This window comes from Ceratotherium simum, chromosome 3, assembly GCF_057802395.1.
Source record: "Ceratotherium simum simum isolate JZ-2026a chromosome 3, ASM5780239v1, whole genome shotgun sequence".
Taxonomy (NCBI): domain Eukaryota; kingdom Metazoa; phylum Chordata; class Mammalia; order Perissodactyla; family Rhinocerotidae; genus Ceratotherium; species Ceratotherium simum.
The window spans coordinates 70,053,269-70,080,836 of record NC_141902.1 but is presented as its reverse complement, the minus strand read 5'-3'; the positions used below and the strand labels follow the sequence as shown (position 1 = coordinate 70,080,836).

At 41.3% G+C, this 27,568-nt stretch overlaps 2 protein-coding genes across 3 annotated transcripts in view; both read left to right on the top strand.

Moving 5' to 3' along the window:
* The first annotated feature begins 380 nt into the window (after nt 1–380).
* Nucleotides 381–7,782, top strand: PSMA4 (proteasome 20S subunit alpha 4). The gene is made up of 9 exons (XM_004421862.3): nt 381–500; nt 2,200–2,221; nt 2,435–2,477; nt 2,757–2,919; nt 4,220–4,297; nt 4,611–4,699; nt 5,292–5,422; nt 5,943–6,066; nt 7,373–7,782. Exons 2-9 carry the CDS (start codon nt 2,219–2,221, stop codon nt 7,525–7,527), a joined length of 786 nt encoding a protein of 261 aa, XP_004421919.1. The 5' UTR covers nt 381–500; nt 2,200–2,218; the 3' UTR covers nt 7,528–7,782.
* A 14,254-nt stretch (nt 7,783–22,036) lies between these two features.
* Nucleotides 22,037–27,568, top strand: part of CHRNA5 (cholinergic receptor nicotinic alpha 5 subunit) — a 48,564-nt gene continuing 43,032 nt past the window's right edge. The window contains exon 1 of one of the 2 annotated variants that reach the window (XM_087428765.1): nt 22,037–22,315. In XM_087428765.1, the coding sequence (XP_087284891.1) occupies nt 22,213–22,315 (103 nt within the window). In that variant the 5' untranslated portion in view covers nt 22,037–22,212. Of the gene's footprint in view, nt 22,316–22,427; nt 23,062–27,568 lie in introns of those variants that run through there. The other variant, XM_004421861.3, reaches the window with a different exon arrangement.

Below are 27,568 nucleotides of genomic sequence, written 5' to 3'. Positions count from 1 at the left end.
AGGGAGATGATGAGAAAAGGCAGGATGAAGGGTAAAGTCTGATGTGCTTGGGACAATTATGAGAACAGGGCAGGAATAGTAAGCAATTAATAGGCGGTCCACACTATTGCTACCCTAGATCAATGACTGAACGATAGTGAAGAGAAAGTGAAAGCGAAAGTGAAAATAGAGCGCAAAGCGCAGGAGAGGGAAATTAGCTATAATTCCACTTTCTCCTCGGCTAGGGTCTTCCTGCCCTCGTCCCCATGCTACAGGACCCCCCTGACAGGCTGAAAATCCCCACCAACAGCCATCACCCAAATTCCCCAACTCCCACGAGGGCAGCTGATTCCCGCTCCGCCCCCGGAGGACTTCCGCGTCTCCGGCTGCCCCCCCCCCGGGTGGTTCTGCGCACGCGCGGGGGCCATATTAGCGGCGGATACACCGGGAGCGGCGGTGGGGTTTCTCTTGCGGAGTCAGGCGCTCTTGGTAGATCTGAACTCTTCAGTGTCTTTCCTCCGGTGAGCCTTTGCCCCCTGGGGGCCCGCGGATGCCTGGCCGCTCTCCCTTCGGGCGGGGGTCGTGAGCGTCGTGACAGAGCAGGTCCCGGCCTGCAGCCGCCGCCGAGGAGCCGTGGGCACGATGACTGTGCACCCGCCTCCTCCGTGACGGTCCGGCCGCGGGCCTGGCCCCGGCCGGCCGCCGTCGGGCTTCCCGGCTGGCACGGCGGGGCCAGGGACGCGCCAGCGGTGAGGCTGGTGGGCGGGACGGAGGGGTCAGGCGGCTTCCGTCCCTGGAAGAGCCCCGGTCGTGAGAGTGAGCGCTGCTGGAGGTGCGCGTGAACTCAGATCGGGCCGTGCCCGGCGTCAGGCGTGGAGAAGAGAAAGTTGTGTTTGCGCGCGAGTCAGAACCCCACGGCGGGGCTCCTCTGTCTGCCCTCCCGGCTTCTCTGCCCCGGGCCGTCCTTACCTTTCACCTGCCTAGCGCAGGCGCCTCATGACTGGTCAGCCTGCCTCCAGTCTCTCACCAGCCTGAGTGATCTTTCCAAAATGCCAGACAGCTCTTCCGCCCACAATCATTCGGTGGAGCCCCATTGCTTAAAAGAGATAAAATTCACCGTTTTTACCTGGGCGCGCAGGCCCTTCAGGACCTGATCCCTGCTTATCTTTCTAGGCTTAGTTGCCGATATTCCGGTATTTGGGGAAATGGGCTTTGGAGTGTGAGGTTTGGTTTTTCGACTAAAGCACGTTGAGCCCCACTGCTGTCTTTTGCAGGAATAGTAATGATGCCGAAGATTACCGACAGCCCCCCTACCCCCACCCCTATAGTTCAGGACCTCGTATCACTCTTCTGGAGAAAACCTAAGCCTCTTAACTTGGCATTCAAGGCTCTACATGGTCTGATACTCGCTTAGCTCTCTAGCTTCTTTATTTTCTTCTTTTTTTATTGTTGAGGAAGATCAGCCCTGAGCTAACATCCAATGCCAATCCTCCTCTTTTTTGTTTTGCTGAGGAAGATTGGCTGTGGGCTAACATCCATGCCCATCTTTCTCTACTTTATATGGGACCCGGCCACAGCATGGCCTGATAAGCGATGCATCTGTGAGTGCCTGGGATCTGAACCCATGACCTCAGGGCCAGGGAAGCGGGATGCCCGCAGTTAACTGCTACGCTGGCCGACCCCTTCTTTCTTTTTTTTTTTTTTTTTTAACCCTCAGCAATTTGTCTGTTGCCCATTGAGCAATCCTGCCACAGTCCCCTTTGCTCAAGCTTTCTCCTCTGCCTAGAAGGGCCTGGAGCCCTTCTGTTCTCCCTTCCACTGTTCTTTGTCTTAGACCTAAAGGTTCTCAACCTTATTTCTGCCTCTCCCATAGCCAATTTGGACTCATTTTCTTTACTAATTTCTCAAAAAATACTTTCTTGATTATCTCCACCCTCTTCCCACTCCAGCCTTGGTGCCTCTGTTTCCACGTTGCTTTATAATTGTCTGTCTATGTCTGCCTCCCTCCCCCAGCTACCAGACTGTGAGCTCTTCAGGACAGGGGTTGGTCGTACCCATCCTGGTGTTCTAGCACTAGCATAGAGCCTGGTGCACTTAGCAGGTGTACGGTAAATGTTAGCTGAATGAAGGGAGTGAACAGAACAGATTTTTTTTTTAAGTCAGGAAATGCTTTTTAAGTTGTAAGTTTCATTTTAATAATGGCCTGTTTTCTTTTTACAGGAACTAAAGTTCAGAAAACATGGTGAGTTAATACACATGCCAATAAGCTGTTGCCTGATAAATTATATTGCTTGTTTCTCATTGAGAAAATTGAATTGGAAGGAAAAAGAGCTGGAATGATGTCTTGTTTATCGTTTTCCTCCCACACACTGAACTTTGTGTACCAGGATGTGTTTTATAAGATGATTTGTGGGCTTCAGTGGGTAAGAATCATTTGTATGTTTTTCCTTTGCAGTCTCGAAGATATGACTCGAGGACTACTATATTTTCTCCAGAAGGTAAAATAGGAATCGTTTACTCTGTCTCAAATACAAAAGTTTTTAAAGTGTTTGATTTTCAGGGGGGAAAAAATCTGGAAACTTTTTTTGTAGTTGCTAAGTTGTTCATCTTTTTTGTACTTGGAAGTAGTTATAGTCACCAGGTTGGTTACGTGCATCATAGAAGAGTAAAAGTGGGACTCTCATTTGTAGCCTGCCAGTGTCTCTGCTGATTTCTCTTGGACCAGTGGTGCAAGAGCACAGAGGATAGTCTTGGTTTCTCATTCTTGTGTTTTGTAGGTCGCTTGTACCAAGTTGAATATGCCATGGAAGCTATTGGACATGCAGGCACCTGTTTGGGAATTTTAGCAAACGATGGTGTTTTGCTTGCAGCAGAGAGACGCAACATCCACAAGCTTCTTGATGAAGTCTTTTTTTCTGAAAAAATTTATAAACTCAATGAGTAAGTGAGATCTTAGGGAAGAGAGTTGAAAATATCTCACTTGCTCACATAAGTGGGATCTCACATATTTGGGCAGGGCTGTTCCATGTGACGTGGTAGAATTGAAGTGAACAGATTATTGTGTTTTTACTTGTGCAAGGTTTTGCTTTTAATTTATTTTGCTTGAAACCTCCTTGAGGCCTAGGACCATGTGTTATTCTTTTTAAGTGGTAGGCCAGGCACTTAGTGGAGAAACAGCATTGTGTAGTGATAGGATCATACCCTTGGTAGTCACACAGATTTGAGTTAAATCCAAGCTCTACTGATACAAGCAGTGTGACCTTGCACCAATTGTTTAACATCTCTGGGCCTCAGAGCCTACTAGAGTGGTTGTGGCAATTTACTGAAATGAAATAAACTAGCACTGTGTGTGGCATACAGCAGACCCTCAAAGTATTGTTTAGAATGGCTACTCAGGAATTTTTTTGAATTATACTGAATCTTACCAAAGAACAGGCCTCCTGAAGGTCTGGGAACAGTTTAGCCAAGCCTTGTACACTTGGTGAAGTTTCTGTTATAGTTGGGTGTGCAAGGCTTTGCAGCTAGCAGAGAGCTCGATTTGCTGATGAGAGACTTTTGCTGCCATGGTGGGCCTAGTGAATGCTGGGGATAGGGCCTTTTTGGTACACTTGTTGGAGGAAGTGTCATACCTCCACAGAGTCACTGTTGGGCCCACTCAGCAGCTGTCAGGCTTGACTAGGCATAGTGACAGAGGGTATCTAGGCTGAGGGAAAGCCAGGGCAGCCCCAGGGAACAGGGGGCAAAGAAAGGAAATGTACCCCTAGTATGAGCCTAGCCCTGGACCTTCTTGTAAAGGAAGGCTTGGAAAACCTCCTGCCCTCAGGTCCCCTCACCCTTACCGCCATCAAGCCAGGCCTAGGAGGTGAGAGTACTTATTACCCAAGAGCGTGGGATAGTCTGTTTTTGAGTCTGGCAAAATCTTTTGCTGCTTCTTTGTTGCTGAATCTTCTCTAGATTTCCTTTAGCTTCTTAGTGTTCATTCTCTTGCCCTGTTCACAGGGTGATGACGATAAATACATCTGTTGAAGAACCTAAGGGTGTACTTGTTTATCTTTCGAATTGAATGACATCAAGTTGAAAGTCTATAAAAATAAAACATCTGTAGTTTTTGTTTGGATGGGTAGCAGCTGTGAAGCAAGCATAGTGAATTTCTAATAGAGCTTAGTGCTTTTACGTACTTGTGAAGACCCCTCGCAAACAGCTTCCCTGCTGACAGATCAATATCTTTCTTTTCTTCAAGGGACATGGCTTGCAGTGTGGCAGGCATAACTTCTGATGCTAATGTTCTGACTAATGAACTGAGGCTCATTGCTCAAAGGTATGGTCATAAATAGTGTAATTGATGATATATAAATTAGTTTTGATGTTTCTAAGGAAAACTCATTTTTTGCAAAGATTAAAGTTATTAAAAATCTATTAATTGAAAATCACAGGTTTTTTTTAATAAACCAAACGTGTAAATTGTTATTTACTCTAGGGATATTAGGATGTTGACATGCCCTCCCCCCCTTCAAATTACAGGTGACTATTATTTTGTCATCATGGCATAGATTTCTTTTCAGAAGGTATTTTGCTTCAAGTGTATCTGTGTTTTAGAGAAAACTGTTAATATGCCAATCTCTTTATCCTAGGTATTTATTACAGTATCAGGAGCCAATTCCTTGTGAGCAGTTGGTTACAGCACTGTGTGATATCAAACAAGCTTATACACAGTTTGGAGGTACTGAATTTTTTGGGAATTTTATTCCAGAAAGTTTTTATTTTATGAGTCATGGCTTTTTTGAGACAGTAAAAAGAAATTGAAAATTAAATAAGTAAACACTTCTCATACATTCCTGCTTCATGAACTAACTGGCTTCCACTGTGTAGATTACCATAAGATTTATTAATAGACTATTGAACTCTACAACTGTGATACAACTGTGTACTGGGGCTTTGGGGAGAAAAAAGAAAAAGAGGAAGATTGGCAACAGATGTTAGTGCAGGGCCAATCTTCCTCAAAACAAAAAAAATAAATAGACTATTGAAAGGCCAAAATAACATTTTCAAATCTGGAAACAAACTGCTTTTTACATAATAATGAAATTCAGCACTGGTCCTCTGTGTCTTTATTCCCTTTTCGGGCTGTGTCCAAATCCTAGAAACAAAAGCAGAATTTTTGATAGAGCTTGTCTGTGGTGGCCAGAACACAAAGCAGTTTATGAATGCTTAACTTCACAGAAAAGGGTTTAGCCACATTCACTGAGCTCAAGTAACTTTAGTGATACTAAATTTAGATTGTTATGTTTGACTTTTTTTTTCCTTTGTTAAAGGAAAACGTCCCTTTGGTGTTTCATTGCTATACATTGGCTGGGATAAGCACTATGGCTTTCAGCTCTATCAGAGTGACCCTAGTGGAAATTATGGGGGATGGAAAGCCACATGCATTGGAAATAATAGCGCTGTGAGTATTTCTGTGGTGCTGTAAAATCTAGCAAAAGATCTAATAATGACTATAATTTTGAAGTAGTGATGAGTATAAACAGTATTTTAAGATACCTGCAACAACCTTAATGTGATACAAAAATATGTGTGATTTCTATTGGTGATGAAGTTGTAAGTTCTGCTAATACTATTGGGGGTTATTGCCTATGTTTGTAATTAGAGGAAATATTAATTTTCAATTAGAAGTTGTGAAAATAAGATGTAATTTTTTTCACATCCTAGTTCATAGATCCCGCCCTGAATTGTACCACGGATCTCTTCGAGATCTGAGGACCCCAGATTAAGACTCCATTCATACAGCATCAGCACTCCCCCTTCTCACCCCATCCCATGTCTACGCTCCCTGCCATCAAGATTGTTTATGTTGGTTATAATGCCAATAATAATTCAGGTGTTATTCTTCTGACTGACCCATATTCCTAGAAAATGCAAATACTTAAAGGAACTTCTCTATGTTAATTCTTCTTTATGTTTTATAGGCAGCTGTGTCAATGTTAAAACAAGACTACAAAGAAGGAGAAATGACACTGAAGTCAGCACTTGCTCTAGCTATCAAAGTCTTAAACAAGACCATGGATGTTAGCAAACTCTCTGCTGAAAAGGGTAATTTATGTCCTCGCCTCTAATTTATTTGCTCGAGTGAGAGAATTGATTGAGCAGCTACTATGTTAGGCCTTTAACATGTTGTCTTAGTTCATTGAAACAGTACCTTATGAGTTCGGTGGCCTTACACCTATTTCCTAAATGAGGACACTAGGGCTTAATGAGGTTCAGTGACTTGACCAGGGTCAACACTGATAAGTTGTGGAGCCACAATTCCATACTACATTTCAAGCTTAAGGACTTGAGCCTGAATATTCTCAATATTCATAGTTAGAGATCTGAGCCATGCTACTTTTAGTTAATGATTACCTCATTGACTTCTTGACGGTGGTATCTATGCTCATGTGTATATATGATAAAGAATATATATGTAGTTATATATTTATACATATGTATAGTGTGTGTACTTTTTGAGAGATGAAACATTTATGTGAGTTGTACCCTCTCCTGTTCTTCTCAATCTACTGATCTCTTAAGCCCATGTTTACAGTTTTGAATGCTTTATTTAGCTTAAGTTATATGACCATATAAACTAATGTTTCTAAATAATGTTTTTCAAAAATTGTGGTAAATTAACATATTTGGTTTAGGATAACTTAGCTCCTGGTGTCCCTTAGAAAATGTCTTTTGGGCCGGCCCCGTGGCTTAGCGGTAAAGTGCGTACACTCTGATGCAGGCGGCCCGGGTTCGGATCCCGGGCGCGCATAGATGCACTGCTTCTCCGGCCATGCTGAGGCCGCGTCCCACATACAGCAACTAGAAGAATGTGCAGCTATGACATACAACTATCTACTGGGGCTTTGGGGGGAAAATAAATAAATAAATAAAATTATAAAAAAAAAAAAATAGAAAATGGCTTTTACTTGCAGATTGCCTTCTGCATCTACTTCTGCCTGATTTCAAGGGACAATTCTCAGTTTCCTCTACTGAAGAATTTCCTTCTCCTTTTGATATCAGTCTGCTTTTTTTGTCCATAGCCACAGAAGCTATTCTTCATGCCTTTGTTTTGAAAAGTCTAAAAAATAGGTGTGATTACTGGTTGAGGATTCTGGCTGAGCCTCCAGAGGTTCCAACAGGAAATTGTGGTTCCTTCTGGTCAGTGCAGCTAATAGCAGGCCAGCTAGAGCATTTGGCTAATGGTACTTTTTCCAAGAGAGTGACAAAATGGCAGCTAAGAAAGTTGGGATGGGTGAGGAGGAGGAAGATATTTAAGTAAAAATGTTAATCAAAACATAGCAAGATCGAAGATATTAAGTTTGTTTGCTCAGTATACCTTCCTAATTCAAATTTGTGTGTTTGCTTTTAGTGGAAATTGCTACACTAACGAGAGAGAATGGAAAGACAGTCATCAGAGTTCTCAAACAAAAGGAAGTGGAACAGTTGATCAAAAAACATGAAGAAGAAGAAGCTAAAGCTGAGCGTGAGAAGAAAGAAAAAGAACAGAAAGAAAAGGAGAAATAGAAGACAAAATAAGGGATTTTATGACTCACTGAGGGCACCATTTCAGTGTAAAATTTGTCCTACTCTTCCACACTGAGAAAGCTTTGATTTTTTTTTTTTTTTTAACTTGTATAGTGGGAAAATAGGACAGTGCCAATTGAATTGGGTCCTTGTTATTTCTGTCCAATTGAATTCTTCATTGTAATGATGATTATTCTTCATGGACATCTTAATCCCCTCACCTTTTTTTTGAATAAAACTTAGAAAGAATGGAAATGGTGAAGAAAAAAATTCTCTGTAGCAATAATAGAGCCATGGTCTTCTTTTCATGCTTTCTTTATACTGTGGCAGCCCTTGCAGTTACTTTTAAATAAGATGTCAAAATTGACAGAAGTATAAACATCATACAAAGAGAAAGATGGGAATTGTACACTGAACGTTTCCTTTGCTGTCGTTCCCCTGCCGTCTTGGAGAACCTGTAGCCCAACTTGAGCAAAATGGAGAGCTGCCCTTCTCTAGGCCTCTGACAGGGTAATTTCAGATGAGGCCTATCCAGTGAAACAAGGATCACATTCCTTTTTTAGGTGTTCCAGCCTTCGATATTGGTGGATGTTCATACTGGACAGAGTAGCTACGCATGCTTAAAAATTTTGTGTTTGTGTGTGCACATACATACATGTGCCCATAAATAACTAATAAATCATGAAAGGCGTAATTAAAATGAAACCTCTGTGGACCCACTACTGAGCTTCAGAAACAAATTAACCAGGACTTCTGAAGCCCCTTGTGTGTCCCTCTGAGGTCATTCCTCTCTTCCCTTCTACCGCTGAGAGAGCACCACTGTCTTGAGTTTATCATTCCTCTAGGCTGTGGATTTTACCCTCTGGTTTCCCTCCCCTTTACTCCAGGTAGTCCAGGTAGGTCTGTCATCAGAGGCCCCCACTCCTTTCACAAAGGTGGGCACATTCAGGCTGGCCAGATTACCCGTCTCTGTCTCCAGGGAGTGGTTTGAGAATGAACAGGTGGGCTGAGCCAAGCCAGAATGGTGTGAGGAAAGAAGGCTGAGGATCCTGCAGCTAGGACTGAGGCTGCCCACAGCCAGCAGCCCAAGCCACGTGGAACTAGTGTGCAGGAGAAATGAAGGCCACAGAGGAAAGGTGGAACCAAGAGATGAGAACAGTTCAGGTTTGGCTGAAGGGGGCTCCGTTGCTGAGCTTTGCTCAACCCGAGTTCTCTTAGGTTGCTGTCACTATAGAGTCCTCTGATAGAAGGGCTATAGAGCAGTGCTACTGAGAAGTGTGGTCTGTGGATGGACAGCTTCAGCATCACCTGGGAGTTTGCTAGAAATGCAAATTCTGGCAACCTGTCCCGGGCCTTCTGAATAAAAATCTCAGCAATCTGTTTTAACAAGCTCTGCGTGTGTTTCTAATACATACTAAAGTTTGAGAAGCACTTTGCTGCTTGTTGGAATCACCTGGAGAGCACTGAGGCTCTAGATTTGGGGGTTACAGGTCAATTTTAGTGAGTAGGCAAATTTGCAAATGCAGAATCTGTAAATAATGAGGATCAACTGTACATCTTAAAGTGACAGTCTTGCTCTGCACAGAAGTAGAGGTAGATGGAGAATTGAACTGATAAATCCTGTTGGCTTTATCTATCTCCAGAATATTTCCAGAATCCAACCATTTACACTGCAGGGACTCTAGTCCACACCACATTCTCACTTGGACTATTGCAACAGCCTCTCAACTGGTCTCCCTGCTTCCAGTTCCTTCCCTATAGTCAATTCTCAACACAGCAGCCAGAGTGATCCTTTCAAAATATAAGATTGAGGGCCGGCCCTGTAGCTTGGTGGTTAAGTGCGCGCGCTGCAATGCTGGTGGCCCGGGTTCGGATCCCGGGTGCGCATCGAGGCACCACTTCTCCGTTCATCCTGAGGCCGAGTCCCACATACAGCAACTAGAAGGATGTGCAGCTATGACATACAACTATCTACTGGGGCTTTGGGGGGAAAAAAATATATATATATATAAGATTGTGTTACTGCTTGGCTCAAAACTCTCCAATGGAGTCCCATCTTAGTAAAAGCCAAATTCTTTACACTGGCTTACAAGGTGCCCTGTGTTCTTGCCCCACTGCTACCTTGTCTTAACATCATATCCTCCCTTCCTCATTTTGTTCATCTGAATGAGCCCCCTTGTTCCTTGAAACACCAAGCCCTCTTCCATCCCAGGGCCTTTATACTTACCAATCCCTCTGTTTTGGGAATGCTCTTTCCCTGGGAATATCTGTACTCGCTCCCTCAGCTCTTCCAGGTCCCTGCTTGAATGTCACCTTATTTGGCTACTTTCTATAAAGGAGCAGTCTACTCCCCACACTCACATTCTCCTTCACCCTGCTGAGTTTTTCTCCATAGCACTCATCACCATCTGTTTACTTCCCGTCCACCCCACTGGAATATACGTTTCCGGAGCAAGGACTTTTGTTGCATTCAACAGTTATTTTCCAGTACCTAGAACAGAAACTGGCACATATTAGGCAACAAATATTGATGAATGAATAGTGGCCCTTTACATGCGGGAGTCAAATCCTAGAATACACCCCTTTTCCATCCAGATCAGTAGAACTGATGGGCTTTCTATATTCTGACCACCCCTTTAACACTGTTTCCTAAGGTTATGACAACCTCAAAGGCTGTATTGGTTAAGAGAGGCTAGCATATTTCACCACCACATTAAGAGCAAGCCTTCAGAACTTGACCCTCACAATGGACAAATTTCAACATATTCACCCTTTTGTTGAAATAATTTCATACTGTGGGGAAAAAGCAAAAGGTGGGTGTGGGACGGGGGCTACTCTATAACTGTTCTTTTTTTTTTTTCCTGCTCTCGGGCTGACTCCTGGCATAGATTCTCACCCAGCCTCATTTTCCTCTGCTGTGTGGTATATTTTTAGCCCTGGATTACACAGCCCTCTGTTTTCCAGGGTGTTGCCTGATGCATCCCAAATGTAGCCTTGGCAGATAGCAAGCATTTCATTCTCTCATCTGGGCGACACTCGTGGGTTCTCAAAGGGCCACTACCAGCGCCTGAGCACCTTGATAGAAATAAATAGGAAAGCAAAGAGCTAGAAGTTTTAAATCTTAAGTCAAACTTTAAAATCAAAGTCTTGAGTTGATTTCATTTGGGTGAGTTACAAACCATGCTTTTAAAAATGAATCCTGTGATTAAAAAAATCATGCGTTCCTGTGTATAATTTTACTTCTGGTGTTTTTCTTACTCAGAAAATAAGCAAGACTTTGGAATTTATGCAGTCTAGCACTTTGAAAGTTCCATGAAAGTATTTGTCATAGCAGTGCAAAAATATTCCACATTCTGAAAAAAAATCAGAAAGCGAATTCATTTCTTTATTTCTTTATATTTGCCATGTTCCTGGTAATTTTAAGTGACGAGGATTTGTGGTTGAGTAAGACATGTCCTCAGCTCCTGACATGCAGTCTTGCAGAAAAGGCAGGGCTGTAATCAGCTGCTTAATAATATGAAGGATGTGCTAGACTCCAGGTGGCTGTATACTGAGGCTAGGGAGGAAAGGCAGAAGGAACTGCACGTGCAAAGGTCTGGCAATGGAAATGGTTCACATTTCTATGGAAACCCAGTAGCTGAGCAGAGCTAGAGCATAGCTTGTTGGGGGAAGATGAGCAGTGACAAGACATGAGGTTGGAAATGTGCACTAAGAAGAGAAGACAGCTTTACAGATCTTGGAGTTTGTGCTCTATGCAACACAGAGGCCGCTGAGATTTTTGAGTGAATGGGAGAAAAAATTACACTCGAACTCTTGGAGTCCAGAAGATGGATTAGGTAGAGACAGAAGGCAGGAAGACCACTTAGGAGGCTACCAAAACAGGTGAGGGGGCTGGCCCCGTGGGGGCGTAGTGGTTAAAGTTCGGTGTGCTCCACTTTGGGGGGCAGGGTTCTGGGGTTTGGAACCCTGGCGCAGACCCACACCACTTGTCAGCCATGCTGTGGTGGCGACCCACATACAAAATAGAGGATGATTGACACAGATGTTACTCAGGGCGAATCTTCCTCAAGCAAAAAAAACAAAGGAGGAAGATTGGCAACAGATGTTAGCTCAGGGCAAATCTTCCTCAGCAAAAAAACAAAACAAAACAGGCAAGGAAGGATGAGAGTTTAAGATGGTGGTAAAGGGAACAGAGAGAAAGGAAGGCTCCCATAGAGTGAGGGGTGAGACAGAAGGAATAGAGGATGACTAGGGTCTCTAACTCAGATAAATAGTTACAATCTGATCTAAAACAGTATTAAGTGAACATGATGAACTATCTTAAAATTTCCTAATGTCTTTTTTGTTATTGTTCCTTTGGCCTGAGACCAAGTAGAGACTAATATCCCTGTTAGGGAAGAACTCTATAAACAACACTGCACATTACACAGGGAGTAAAACCATGTCAAACACTTTTTTTTTCCAGATATTGTTCACTTGTATTCTTTTGTGCAGTGTGTCCATCTCTTTTACCCAATTTTCTATCAGAGCACTTAACTTGCTAAAAATTCATTTATGAGCTCTGTTAAGGATAGCTTTTTGTCATCTGTGTTACAAAAGTTTTTCCATTTTAGCATTTGCCTTTTTATTTTGTTTTTGATGCTGCTATACTGAAGGATTTTTTGTGTTCATGTAGTTCTCGTTAGTATAATGCATATAAAGATATTACCCATGCCAAAGTATATAAACATTCTTCTAGTAAATTTGTGGTTTTATCCCTTTATCATGCACAACTTAAAAAATAGAACTGGTATCTATTTTTAAAAAGCAGTATTTAAATTAATCATGTAACTTTAATTCCATTGTTCAGACTAATTGGGAATTGTCCATTCTTGAATGAATTCAGAATATATGAAATAAGATAGCTATTTACCTTTCTTGGTTTATTTATTCATTTATTTTTGTTATTTTTTTGATAATAGCCTTATTGAGATATGGTTCATATACCATACAATTTGCTCATTTAAAGCATACACTTGAATGGCTTTTAGTATATTCACAGAGTTGTGCAACCATCAGCACAATCAATTTTAGAATATTTTCCTCACCCCAAAAAGAAAGTCCACACCACTTTGCCATCACCCCCAAGTGCCCCCCCCCAGCCCTAGGCAACCACTAATCTACTTTCTGTCTATACAAATTTGCCTATTCTGGGGCCGGCCCTGTGGCTTGGTGGTTAAGTGCGCGCGCTGCAATGCTGGCGGCCCGGGTTCGGATCCCGGGTGCGCATTGAGGCACCACTTCTCCGTCCATCCTGAGGCCGAGTCCCACATGCCGCAACTAGAAGGATGTGCAGCTATGACATACAACTATCTGCTGGGGCTTTGGGGGGAAAAAATAAAATAAATAAAATCTTTAAAAAAAAAAAAAAAAATTTGCCTATTCTGCACATTTCATATAAATGGAATTGTATAATATGTGGTCCTTTGTGACTGGCATCTTCACTTAGTGTGGTGTTTTCAAGGTTCATCTGTGTTGTAGCATGTATTGGTAATTAATTTCTTTGTTTACCAGATGAGAGAAATAATAGCATGAATTAATTTCTTTTTGTTAAATATTCCATAATAATATTCCATTGTATGATTATACCACATTTTTTTAAATCTATTTATCACTTGATGGACATTAGGGTTGTTCCCATTTTTTGGCTATTATGAATAATGCTGTTATGAATACTCATGTAAAGTTTTTGTGTGGACATATGTTTCATTTCTCTTGGGTATATACCTAGAAGTGGAATTGCTGGGTCATATCTTGGTTTATTTTTAATCCATCTTTATACCATACGTTCATATTAGCAATACAGATTTTAAAAGGAGTCTACTTTCCCTTTTTTTCTCCTATAAGAGGCCAATAAAAATGGGAACTGGATTGACCATTTGAGTAAATGTCTATGAATTCGTTAGTTATCATTGAAGCAGGTCTCACAGTTGGAGAGGATTTTCGCTTCCTTTCATCTTGGCAGGAATGATCTCTTCTCTAAGTTCCTTTATGCCTAACACTAGGAAAGGCCGTCTTTGATTCTATACCCAAAAACCTTATATAATAACATATTCTGAAAAATTCAGAATCATACAGAATGGGGGAAGCCAGGATAAATTGTCTTCTGAGTCCTAAACAATCTAATTTACTTTTTCTGATTACACAAGCAGCACATGCTCACTTTGGAAAATACAAAACAAATTAAATAAAAAATTGCCCATAGTATCTTGCCCAGTTGGCCATTGTTAACTTATCTCACTGGCCCAGTTTAGATGCTGATTAACTGTGCTGATATACTTTAGCAAATTATAGGTAAACTACTTAAAAATAGCCTTAAAGGAAATTTTAAAATATATTTTTTTCTTCTCATTGCTTTTGTAAAGCATTTTGCAGCCTTAGAAAACCCTGTTTCTCTGTACAACAGAGCAGAAGTGATCATTTGTTGAGGAAGCAGTGTGTGTCAGTTACTTTATATTTGCTAGTGCTAATTCTCACAACCCCGTAAAACATTTATTATAATTACAGTCCTCAGTTATTGAGGGCCTACTACGTGCTCAGTGATTTAGAGGCAATCTTTCTATTATGTAGTTGAGAAAACCAAAGCTCAGAAAAGGTGAGTGACTGGTGCCAAGTCACACAGCTCCAGTGCAAGCCATTACTATCATCCGTTGCCTGGGCTCTCTGGTAGCGTCCCACACTCGGCGCCCTCCAGTCCTTCTCCCCTTAGTTGCTAGAGGGATCTTAACACATACATCAGAGCCCATGTGCACATGCCTTCACCTTTTCATTGGTTTGCCATCAGATAATTTCACAAATTTACTGTGAAGCTAATGACGCTGCAGCTTCAGGACCCCTCACTGGCACAACCCCCTCCGAGGCCCTGGGAAGGACCCTAACAATGTGTTCTTATGCTAACATGCTTTTTGTAAAGTTTGCAAAAGTAACATCTTTTAACTGCAATTGATAAGTACTACTGCCTGTCTCCACACAAAGTTCCCCTCCTATCGGAAGTCTTTGGAGTGGTCACGGCTATAATGGAATATTTTTATTCACAGTCGCTTTCATGTGTAGTGAGGTTATTGTTGATCATCCCTGCGTGAGAATGGCTTCCAGGACATTTCCTTCCACGCGTTGTGCCACCTTATCCAGCATCATGACAGGAAGGTGTAGGAACAGAAGTTGTGTCACCACAAGAACAGTGTCTTCTCTGGTGTCCATCATTGGAAATTTCTGGACAGTGGAAGAGAAACAAGGCTTGAAATGTACGGAGTCAGGCCCCGTGGCTTAGTGGTTAAGTGCACGTGCTCCACTACTGGCGGCCCGGGTTCGGATCCAGGGCGCACACTGATGCACCGCTTCTCCGGCCGTGCTGAGGCCGCATCCCACATACAGCAACTAGAAGGATGTGCAGCTATGACATACAACTATCTACTGGGGCTTTGGGGGAAAAAAATAAAAGAAAATTAAAAAAAAAAAAAAAGAAATGTACGGAGTCAGAAGCTAGTCTGTAGCAAATTCTTCCAGTCTTCAGATATGCAAAATTATAAGCTGAGGATTCAGTTCTCATAACGCCAAAAAATCAGGAGGGAAAATACTATACAGGTGTTCAGACAGTTCATCAAACTAGTTTTCTAGATACTGTAATATTTGTTCACATTTTAAAAATTTGTAATTTGTTGAGTTTTTTTCATTCTAAATAAATATCCAATTTCATACCCAATTTTGAATTGGTACTGTTGTATTCTTTTGCTTTAAGAGGACCCTCCCCAACTGAAATAATATATTCTTCAATATAAACCTGAATCAGCCCCTGCTTTCCGTTGTGCTGAGAATAATACCCATTGTCTCCATTCTGACCTACAACCCCACCTCACGCCACTCCACCCATCTCCTTGATGATGCTCTGTACCTGACTGCTTTCTGCTCCTCCCTCACACCAAGCTCTTTTCTACCTTAGGGTCTTCACCCAGGTCATCTCCTCTATCTGGAATGCTCTCCCCTCTGCACTCTGCACAACTGGCACTTTCTCTGTCTTATGATCCTAGCTAGGGTCACCTCCTCAGAAAGGCATTTTCTGACCATCCAGTCTACTTTGATTACCCCAACCCCACTCCATCGCTTTCGATTTATTTCCTCAAGAATTCTTATCAAATTCTGAAATTATGTTGTTTACTTTCTGCCTTCCTCCCCTAGGCAGTAAGTTCCATGAAAGCAGGGACATTATCTTGCTCACTGCATCATCCCAAGAACTTGGCATATAGTTGATTTTCAAATATTTGTTGAATGAATAGCTAGGAAGTGACAGAGTGAAAATTTAAATTCATGTTTATCTGACATCAAAGACCAAAGGCTGTGCACTTCCCAATATGCCAGGAACCATCTGTATTTCCCAATCTATTATCTCACAGAGCACTGGAAAGATCAGATGTGTGTCAAAAGCACAACAAGCAATTTCAACACTGGTTCACCAATGACTCAGAAGACCAGATGTAATCAAAGATCAAAACATCCTTTTCCATACAGATGACTTCGAGTATTCTCTAGTTTTCAAAAAATAGAAAACACCTAAAATTAATCAGACATGTTATAGAAGAGCAAGGAAAGATTGCGTCTGGTGTGAGAGAGCTGTGGAACTGGAAATTACCAAATGATTTCCAATTTTGAAAGACTTGGATCAGGTGGCTTAGAATTAGGTTAAAGATAATCAGTTCTCTAGAACAACCAATGCCATACATTACTCTTACCTTCAGAGGGAGCTTTTTCTATTGCTCCAAGGTTGCTCATCTGGTCTTGCTTCTTGTCAATATAGAAAACTTGACAGCAATTAGTATTCCACAGGCAATGAAGCTAGATGGAAAGTGAACCCTTGCTAAATAAATTAGAGGAGTGGAGAATTAGGGCAGATTCCCAAACATATTAGAGAAACAGCTCCATTTTGGTTTTATTTTATTCTTACTTCCCTAAAGGTGTTATATGGCATTTACAAATTACAAATGGAAGTGAAATATATTTAATTTTGAATTTTTTTGTGTGTTTTTGAGGATCAGAATTTCATAACCCTTGATTGAAGTGGGAATAATCTGGGAATAATTAAATTGGCAATCAATGAATTAAATTCTAAGATGGTAGAATTAGCCACACATTTCTGGAGCGTTGATGGTCTATACCTGCAGTATAATTTGTCCTTTGGACTTATTTTTGGTATATACAGCAGTGTCTATAAATACCAGGATAAATTTCCAGGATAGAAAGTGAGTGAGATACAGGCTGTATATTTGATAAGAATGTTTAAATTCTACCTTTTGCACAGAATTGAACATTTGCAATTGTGTCTTGCAGACATTTAAAATAAGGGCAGAAGTTTCTTTTTAAAATTTTTAATAGTATGTCATCTGTGAAAAACAGATCATTTAATGCAATAAATATATATTCCTAATAAGTTGTGTTTATTTAGTATACAAATGTTGAGCTTTTCCATATTAAATAATTGCAAATCTGTGGAAGGAATTTATCCACAGAGATCCATATTTGTCTTCTTTTTACTATAGAAATTACTTTATTTTTATTTTTTAGCAGTTTTATTGAGATATCATTGATATATAAAAATTGTATTTACTTAAGGTGTACAACTCGTTTAATATCTGTATACATTGTCAAATGATCACCACAATCAAGCTAATTAACATATTAATTACCTCTACATAGTTACCATTTTGTGTGTATGTTGAGAAGATTTAATTTAAGATCTATCCTTTTAGCAAACTACAAGTACACAATACAGTATTGTTCACATTTGTCTTAAAAGAAAAATCCTTTCATGATGTGATTCATCACTCCCAGATTTAAAAGCTTTCGACATTTAGGGAGCATGGGATATTGTACTTACATTTCTTCAGGTGGAAAACAATATCTTCATTTGTAACAAGAGCTGGTAGTTGTCCAGGATACACTATAATTTACTCTGTTTTGTAGTGAATTGCCATTTCCTTGTTCACTTGTGTTTTTCTATTGGTAATTGGGTCTGTGACATTGTGGTATATATACACTATTATGAAATTCTATTGTGGTATATATATGCTATTCAACTGAGACAGCCCACTTTTATATATGGTTTATATTTTTGTGATATTTGATTTTATGCCCTATTTAGTTATTACAATCTAATAAAAATATGTCCATTTAATTTTCTCTCTTAAGGCTCTCTACATTAAAATGTCTGCACTTTTACATTTTGATTGCAGCCATTGAAACAGCCCCTGAAAGGGATCTTTTATTTTTATATCATTTCTTTTGAAGGATTGAATTTTAATATCCTATCAATACTTGCCTTTTTCCTTTAATCTGTGAAAATGCATTTAATTTCAGCAGTAAAATTGACGGCATCCATTTTTATCTTTAATTAACTTTTCAGTTTGGCTTTCATCTTAAAGACTCACAGCAGAATTTATCACCAAGCCATAATGGGATTGCTGAATGGAAGATTCACAGAATCTGCCTAGCTCTGAATTTAGCTCAGTTGACCCCGTTATAAAAAAGAAAAGTCAACAACATAGATATGAAAGACAACTCATTAGGTCATACCACTTGCAGATGACAGTGTTTATTTTTGATTCCTGCTATTTATTTGGCCTCCTAATTCCCTTCGAATACACTCTCTTTTAACTCCAAAGCACCAACTACCCTTTGCTTAAGGTTTCATGAGTGCAAAAGCACATCAGAGAATAATTGCCACACAAATAATAATAGCTGCCCCCTATTGAACACTTAGGCCCTGTGCTCAGCGCTTTACAAGTTTCATCTCCTGCCAGGCAGGTTTTAAGGCACCATTTTAAAGATTAGGGATGGGGCCTAAAGAAAGACATCAAGTTTAGTTTGGAGAATGGTTAAGTCTTTGAAGTCAGGCCCCCTGGTTTTGAATCCTTGCTCACCATTTTCTTGCTCACTAGCTCTGAGATCTTGGGCAAACTACTTAACATTCATTTATTCATTCAACAAACATTTTGAGCATCTACCCTGCATTCAATATACTGGGCATTCATTGGTGAATAACATACACACAGCTGCTGTCCATCTGGAGCCAGTTTTCTACAGATGGAATCAGACACACTGAAAGGTATGTAATTAAAAATTGTGACAAACGTGGTGGGGGGAGAGGATGGGGGCAGTGATAGAGAGTAACAGGCAGAGAGAATGGAGGACCCACCTTATATAGGTTGGTTTGACTCTCAAGAGGTGACAATTAAGGTCACTCTTGAAGGAGGAATAGGAATTAGGCAAAGCAGAGGAGGAGGAGGGGTGGGAAGAGAATAGGGTAGGCAGGGGGAGCAGCTTATGTGAAGGCCCTTGGGCAGGACCCTTCTGGCGGTTCCTGGGACTGAAAAGGGGCCAGTGCAGCTGGAAGGCAGTGTGCAAGGGGGAGGGGTGTGGCGTGGTGTTAGTGAGGGTAGCAGGGGCCACTCTAAGCATCCTGGCAAGGACTTGGGACTTGGTGTCCATTTTAGGATGATCACTCCTGTCTGTCTGCAGAATGTGCTAGAGAGCACAGGGCAGGAGTCTAAGCTAGAAATAAGCATGGACTTGACTATACTAGGAAAGGAGAGGAGGGATAGGATATGGATTCAAGACATATTCAAGGTAAATAGCACTTAAAGTTGAATTAGACTTGGTGGGTGAAACAGAGGGAGGAAGCAAAGATGACTTCCAGGTTTTTAGCTTGAGTAATTAGTTGGATGGTGTACCATTGATTGAGATGGGAAGACTAAGAACACAAAATGGTTTGGGACATACGTAAGTGACATGTCCAAGTGAAGATGACGTCATGTACACAGTTATATACTGGAGCTCAGAGGTGAGATCAGCACCTGAGTGTGAATCTGGTCATTGTTAGTACGTGGAAGATGTTAAAAGCCCAGGAAATGGATAAGATCACAGAGCAGGGAGTGTACAGAGACAAGAGAATAGATCCCAGATTTGAACCAGTAGAATTCTCAACACACAGAGTCTGAGTAGAAGGGGAGGAACCTGCCAAGAGAACTGAGAAGGGGAGGTCAAAACAAAACAAGGGTAATAGAAGTACCACCCTTGTCATACTGCTTGAGATTAAACGAGCTAGTATATTAAAAAGTGCTTAGATCCTTATAATCTCCCACTGCTTAGCAAGGTTAATATGATACTTATTAAATTCCACTTTCTATGGCATGGCACTGACTGGCACGTGGGTATTACAAAGATGAGTAAGACCGAGACTCTAGGCCTAGGAGCTCATTATCTAGTAGAGAACATAAGATTTGTAGAGAAATAGACAAAAAGATAGAAAGTGATAAGTGCTGTGAGAGAAATGAAATTAAAGTGTTCTGGGAGTTCAGAGAAGGGAGATGGGTGTGGCTGCTGGGGGAATCAGGCTACGCTTCACGGGGCAAGTGGCATTTTAAATGGATCTTGAAGAAAGGGTGGGTTTGGATATTGAGGGGAGGGGAGAAGGAGTAAGGATGCGTGAATACAGGAAAGTGTAATAAAAATTCCATAATCTTCAGAGGAAAATGTGCTGTCTCGGATGCGGGTGCACTGTCAAGACTGTATGACAGCCCCTTTGGTCAAATCTCAGAGAGTTGGTACATAGATGTTACTTTAGGGGACCTGGGTAGATGATGGCTGCAGCAACAGCAGCAGTTTTCATTGTCATTTGATCAGCCAGTGTCTCCTAGCAGTGTGAAGATGCCCGTTATCAGAGTCAGGTGCAGCCACCACATCCAGCAACTGAGAGTAATTGGTGTATCCTAGAAAAAACCATCCAAGATGCATACATTATATTCTATAATTATTTGCTTGGATTTTAAAGTGCCCAACAAATTACACACTTTGCCTTTCACTTAAAAACAGTAACAACTGGTCGTGTTTTTCACAGATTATGTAAATAACCATTGTTCTCATGGTTGTTGATATCCCACTCAAGGGGAGATCTAGGAGCTCCAATTATGCTCACTGTGGCTGAGCCAACAAGCGTTTAATTCTAGTTTTGCCACTGACAGGTACTGTGACCATCAACTGCTATTCAACCACTCTCTTTGAAATCCCCTAGCTGTAAAAATGCTTTACTTTCTCCCAACACTGTCAGGATGAATTGCATAAGTGTCTATATGCCCCGTAAATTCTTTAGAGCAAAATAGAAATTTACAGTGAAGGGACAATATGTACTTTCTTTCCTCCCTGTGCAAAAGTGTAATTAATCACTAACCCGGTTATCGTCTTATGATAGGGGCCCTTTTCCACGGCCCCTTTCTTTAAGTCTGGCTTAAGCAAGACTAGTTTCATTTGATATTGTTTCCATTTTCCTAGTTGTACTTACACCTAGGAAAAATGTCTTAACTAAATTTTACCTTTAGATTCTTTGCAACCAGGTTTTGTTTTTAAACATATTTACTGTGTCTGGAGCTTGGAGTGAAATTTCTGCTCACAAGGAGTCTTAGAGGTATCACTCCGTAAAGCTTTCTGTGAAGAATCAGTGAAACGCTCTGCCACTGAAGTTTAAAGATAATTCGCCTGAATCTCTTCAGCCAAATGAAGCTTTATAATCAATTATGAACAGAAGGGATGAAATATAGGGGCTAGCGGGATTTGAGACGGGATTCCAGCAGTCAGCATCAATCACCATCGGAGTTGCTAAGTGTCTGTGGCAGATGGAGTCACTAATATTTACAAATGTTAATTGATGGTAACAGAGGGCACTGCCCACATTTGAGACAATCGCGTATCGTTTCTGTAGATGGCTTGAGCAAGCGTCAGAGCTGGACCTTCCAAGTCCTCTGGTTTATCCGCCTCGTTTTAAGGATGAAGAAACAGGCTCAGAGAGGGAGGGTGACTTGCCCAGGGTCGCCTCGCCGGTCCACAACACAGGTCTCCTGTTGGGGGTCACTTTGCCCCCACAACAGCCCCATGAAGTAGGCAGGCTGCGACTGGTACCTTCCTGGCCCCAGCGCCGCAAGGAGGAGCCTGGGAACAAGCACTCTCCCACCGTTAGCATGTTTCAGCCTCCCCCGCTTGCTTCCTTTGCAGCTCTTATCACAACTCGGAATAACTTTCTCTACGTTTGCTATTTTTCTGTCTGCTGGGAGCCGTCTGTCCGCTTGGCTAGCCTCTTGGTTCTGGGCACAGAGCAGATATTAATTAATGGTAGTTATCACAGGTAGGCAGTGCCTTGCTCAAGGTCACCCGGTGGCTAGAGGCAGGATGGCCTGCAATGCTAGCCTCGGGCCTTCGGCTTCCTGGCTCTGAGCCCCAGGGCTGCGCCCGCCTGAAGTCGGGCCTGGAGGCGTGGCCAGGGTGGTGGGGCGGGGCCAGGTGTGGAAAAGGCGGAGCTAGAGGCAGACGGGGTGGGACTAAAGGCGGGCCGGGGAACAGAGGCGGGGCTATGAGAAGACAGGGCGGGGCCAGAGGCCAGCGGGGCGGGGCCAGGCGCAGCGAGCCTGCCCCTGCGCGCTGAGCGCGCCGAAGTGCGCTGAGTTGAGGTGACTGCCCCGGCGGGAGCTGAGGCGCTGAGCGGCCGCTCTGCACCCTCTGCTGTCTCTTGGCTCCGACCCGCACTCCCCTCTCCGTCCTCCTCGAGTCCGTGTTCCCCGCGCGGCCGTCTCGAGGCGGCTCCCTGCGTTCCCGCGCGGGTCCGGGACGATGGCGGCGCGGGGGTCCGGGCCCCCGGTCCTCTTCCTCGCGTCGCGCCCGCTCCGCCTCCTCCTCCTTCTTCAGCTGGTCGCGGGGCGCGGCGCGCCCGGAGGTGAGCCTGGACGGCGCGGGCGGTCGAGGGGCGCGGGGCGGCCGGGGCAGCCACACGCCGGTGCCCGGAGAGCCGCGAGGCTCCCGCCCGCGCGGACAACCTTGCTGCGGTTATTTTTTCCCTCCTGGGGGCTTGGAGTGAGGTTTCAGTTTACAAGCCCAGATATGTTCATTTAAATGCAGAGAAAAGGCCACTTTGTTTTTTGTTCCATGACGCGCGTCGCTGGACACCGCTGGGTGACTTAGGATATACTTCGATACGACTTTTTCAATAAAAGATGCCATTGTTCTTGAGCAGGGCTTTCCTTCGTGGTTTCAGCTGGGCTTCCCACCTTGTTACTTTACTCACGGGCGGGTGTGGAGGCGCTTTGGGTTTAATACTAGGGTTGAGACTTGGTCTGCGGCCCCTTGCTCCCTTCCTCCCCCCGCAGCGTTGGAAAATCTTTCCTTTGCCCGAAGATGAAATGTGTGAGTTATAGAATGCTAGGCAGCCGACTTCCCTGGCTGCCGGGTCAATCGTTTGCATCCTAAATTCCTCATTAACTCCTTAGAGCAGAGCTTTTTTTCCCCAGCCTACTGTATGTCAAGATGTTTTGGACAGGAATAGAAACAACAAAAGAAAAATGCTTAGTACTTCTTCAAATTTCAAGTGCTTTAGCAAATTTCAAAAAGAGTCAGTCCTCTCAACCTTGAGGAAAAATACTACCATTTATGGAGGACCTCTGGCGTGATCTAGACGTAGAGAAGGTAAGAATCCTCTAAGCAAGAGATAAAAGCCGAAGTTCGCTACATCAGTATTTCAGGTTTTGTCTTGAGTTTCTTAAAAAGAGAAAACATTATTTGGATGTAAGAACCTTTTCTTGTTTCTTCCTTAAGGGTTTTAAGCTATGATTTCTGATCTAGAAAGTAATAATCTTGAATATGAGAATTATTTATTGCAGGATGTATTGCTTAATGTAGACTGAAGAGAAATAATGTGGAGGAGTGATTTAAACAAATAAAGAGAATCCTGTGCAGAGAGAGTCATATTAACAGAGAGAAAGGAATGCGATTTTGGAGCCAGACAAACCTGGGTTCAAATTATGACACTGTTGTATCTTGACTTGGACAAGCCTGTCTCAGCGGTCTTTCTTCTTTGGAAAAAGGAGGATGATACTGCTTACCTCTGAGTCGTTTTCAGAATTAAGTAACATGTATGAAATGCCAGGTGCTGTGCCTGATACTCTAGAAAACAGTAGTTCCCTTTTGGTGAAAGGGGAACTTTTTTCATCTGTTTCAGTATAAAACATGGTAGCCGAACATTAAATAGTGTAAATAGTCATCTGTTCATGCATGGTGTTGAGTGTTATATCCAAACAATCAGAGCTGATTAATTCCTTCTTTCTGCCCCCATTCTACTTAGTGAATACCTCTCTTATGATACCCATCTCGTTGTATTACATTTGTATTTTCTTTTCTCTTTGTCCCATGTGAGCTCCTTAAGAACTGTGATCTCGTCCTGTTTATTTTTGTTGTCTCTAAGACCTAGCTTATTGTAGGAGTCCAGTAAATGTTTGTGGATGAATGAATGGAAAAGTAATATCTCTCTGGATATTAGTTTCCTCATCTGTAAGATGAGGGATCATTAAAGGTTCCTCCCTCCAGCTCTAAAATCCCAAGATTCCCTGTGTGCTTAGTAAGTGATCGTTTGAAGAACAAAGCGACATTGAATGGGCGATGGAATTGCACCCTTGCTCCTAAATGTTGATGTGCTTTTGTGTATAACTGCCTTTGAATGTAGAGTGGCTGAAAGTACTGTCTGGAGTCAGAAGACTTGCCACTGACTTGCTGTGTTTCCTGGAGCATATTGCTTGACCCTGCTGATCCTTTATTTCTCCCTCTTTAAAATGAGAGGGTGCCAGTAGATGGTTTTTAGGTCCTTTCAATCATAATTACTTTTATATTTACATTTTATTGTTTTCATATTCATCTTAGAGTCTTACTAATAACTCTTCCTCAGGTTTTCTGTGAGCCAATCCCCAGGAAAAGAAAATGTCTAGTCTGCCAGCAGCCATACTTATTTGGCTGATGGAAGATCACAGAACTGTGAAAAGTGGCTCAAGAGGCAATTTTGTCTTTATTAAAGAATAGATAATTAACTAGTACATTAAGATAATACAGGCCTTTTAAGCTGACTTAACCATGATTGGGACAGTGATTTATGGAAATTAGATAGTCATTGGTTATATTTCTTAGCTGTGTAGTTGTGTGACATTTTAAATGGTTGAAACGTTATATTTAGTATATGTAGTGCTGAGTTTTGTTTCAAAGGGAAATAAGATAATTATTTCATAGAAAATGAGAGCTATGAAAGATTTTTTTCTTTTCACCTTTAGTCATTTTCATTAACATTTTTAGAAGCTAACAGAACACACATAGTGGCTGTCATCTCTACTTTCGTTATGATTACATCCCAAAGAGTATCTAGGTACCTCAAGTCCTTAGGTAAACATTTTACACAATTTAATTTAAAATTAAAAATTATTTTGGTTTCCTTGCAAATACTAAGTATGCTCTGTGAGCCAGCACCTGGAAGGTAGGGTTTTATTTGTGTACTGTATACTCCTGATACAGTAACCTACCAATGGAACTTTGAAAGATTTTCAAATTGGATTTAGCAAGTAATTTTTTATAATTAGGATATGAATTTTTAGTACAGTAATTTCAATACAGAACATTTTTCTTCTAATAGCATTATCCTTTTCCCCTAAGAATTGGAATTAAATTTTTTCAGATGTAATTTTAAGTTTAATATTAAATAAACATGTCTAATGAGAGTTGGTAAATATTGGAGTAATTTTTGAAAAAGGTTTACAGGGGCCGGCCCCATGGCTTAGCGGTTAAGTGCGCGCGCTCCACGCTGGCGGCCCGGGTGTGGGTCCCGGGCGCGCACCAACACACTGCATCTCTGGCCATGCTGAGGCCGCGTCCCACATACAGCAACTAGAAGGATGTGCAGCTATGACATACAACTATCTGTTGGGGCTTTGGGGGGAAAATAAATAAATAAAATGTTAAAAAAAAAAAAAAAAAGAAAAAAGTTCACAAATTGTTTCTTTAGAAATATGCTCTCCAGAATAGCATAGGTATAGTTTTATAATGACGATAGGATATGAGATTATTTTTAATGATCCTTTTTTTGCTCTGTAACTAAAGTTTTAATTTAAATGTTCTGTTTCCCTCTCAACAAAGTGGGTATAGAAGGAATGTACCTCAACATAATAAAGGCCATATATGATAAACCCACAGCTAACGTCATACTCAATGATGAAAAGCTGAAAGCTTTTCCTCTAAGTTCAGGAACAGGACTAGGATGCTCACTCTCACCACTTTTATTCAACATAGTATTGGAAGACTAATAACTAATAATGAGCTATGAGAAAGAGAAATTAAGAAAACAATCCCATTTACAGTTACATCAAGAAGAATAAAATACCTAGGAGTAAGTTTAACCAAGGAGGTGAAAGACCTGTCCTCTGAAAACTATAAGACATTGATGAAAGAAATTGAAGATGACGCAAATAAATGGAAAGACATTCCATGCTCATGGATTGGAAGAATTAATATTATTAAAATGTCCATACTACCCAAAGCACTCTACAGATTGAATGGAATCTCTATCAAAATACCAATGGCATTTTTCACAGAAGAGGAACAAACAATCCTAAGATTTGTATGGAACCACAAAAGACCCCAAATAGCCAAAGCAATCTTGAGAAAGAAGAACAAGCTGGAGGCATCATGCTCCCTGATTTCAAACTATACCACAAAGCTCTAGTAATCAAAACAGTGTGGTACTGGCACGAAAACAGACAAATTGATCAGTGGAATAGAATAGAGAATCCAGAAATAAACCCACACGTATATGGTCAGTTAAACTATGACAAAGGAGGCAAGAATATACAATGGGGAAAAGACATTCTCTTCAATAAGTGGTGTTGGGAAAGCTGGACCACTATCTTACACCATATACAAAAATAAATTCAAAACAGATTAAAGACTTGAATGTAAGACCTAAAACCATAAAACTCCTAGAAGAAAACGTAGGGAGTCAACTCTTTGACATTAGTCTTAGCAATATTTTTTTGGACCAGTCTCCTCAGGCAAGGACAACAAAAGCAAAAATAAACAAGTGGGACTGCATCAAACTAAAAAAGCCATTGCACAGTGAAGGAAAGCATCAACGAAACAGAAAGGCAACCTACTGAATGGGAGACGATATTTGCAAATCATGCCTCTGATAAGGGGTTAATATCCAAAATATATAAAGTTACACAGCTTAATATAAAAAGGAACCCAATTGAAAAAATGGGCAGAGGATTTGAATAGACATTTTTCCAAAGAAGAGAGAGAGATGGCCAACAGGCACATGAAAAGATGCTCAACATCGCTAATCATCAGGAAAATGCAAATCAAAACCACAATGAGATATCACCTAACAACTGTCAGAATGGCTATTATCAAAAAAAAAAAAAAAAACAAGTGTTGGTGAGGATGTGGAGAAAAGGGAATCTTTGTACACTGTGTGTTGGAAATTGGTGTAGCCACTAATAAAAAAAAGTATGGAGGTTCCTCAAAAAATTAAAAATAGAACTACCATATGATCCAGCAGTTCCACTTCTGGGTATTTATCTGAAAAAAACAAAAACACTAATTAGAAGAGATATATGCACCCCTATGTTCATTGCAGCATTATTTGCAATAGCCAAGATATGGAAGCAACATAAGTGCCCATCGATAGATAAATGGATAAAGAAGATGTGGTGTGTGTGTGTATATATCTATGTATATATACACACACACGTATATATACATATATAATTATATAACATGTTATATAACATATATATAATTATATAGCATAACATATATAATTCAGCCATAAAACAGGATGAAATCTTGCCATTTGTGACAACATGGATGGACCTAGTGTGTATTATGCTAAGTGAAATAAGTCAGATAGAGAAAGACAAACACTGTATGATTTCACTTATATGTGGAATATAAAAAACAAAACAAATGAACAATTAAGATGTAACGAAATCATAGATACAGGAAACAAACTGGTGGTTATTAGAGGAGGGAGGGGTTGGGAGGTAGGCAAAATAGGTGAAGGGGATTAAAAGGTACAAACTTCCAGTTAGAAAATAAATAAGTCATGGAGATATACTGTACAGCATAGGGAATATAGTTAATAATATTGTAATAACTTTGT

What these genes read in the sequence shown, in the direction of transcription:
- PSMA4 (XM_004421862.3), top strand. An exon ending in CTGAGGCTCATTGCTCAAAG is followed by an intron (nt 4,298 to 4,610) that starts GTATGGTCATAA and finishes TCTTTATCCTAG; the next exon opens with GTATTTATTACAGTATCAGG. An exon ending in CAAACTCTCTGCTGAAAAGG is followed by an intron (nt 6,067 to 7,372) that starts GTAATTTATGTC and finishes GTTTGCTTTTAG; the next exon opens with TGGAAATTGCTACACTAACG.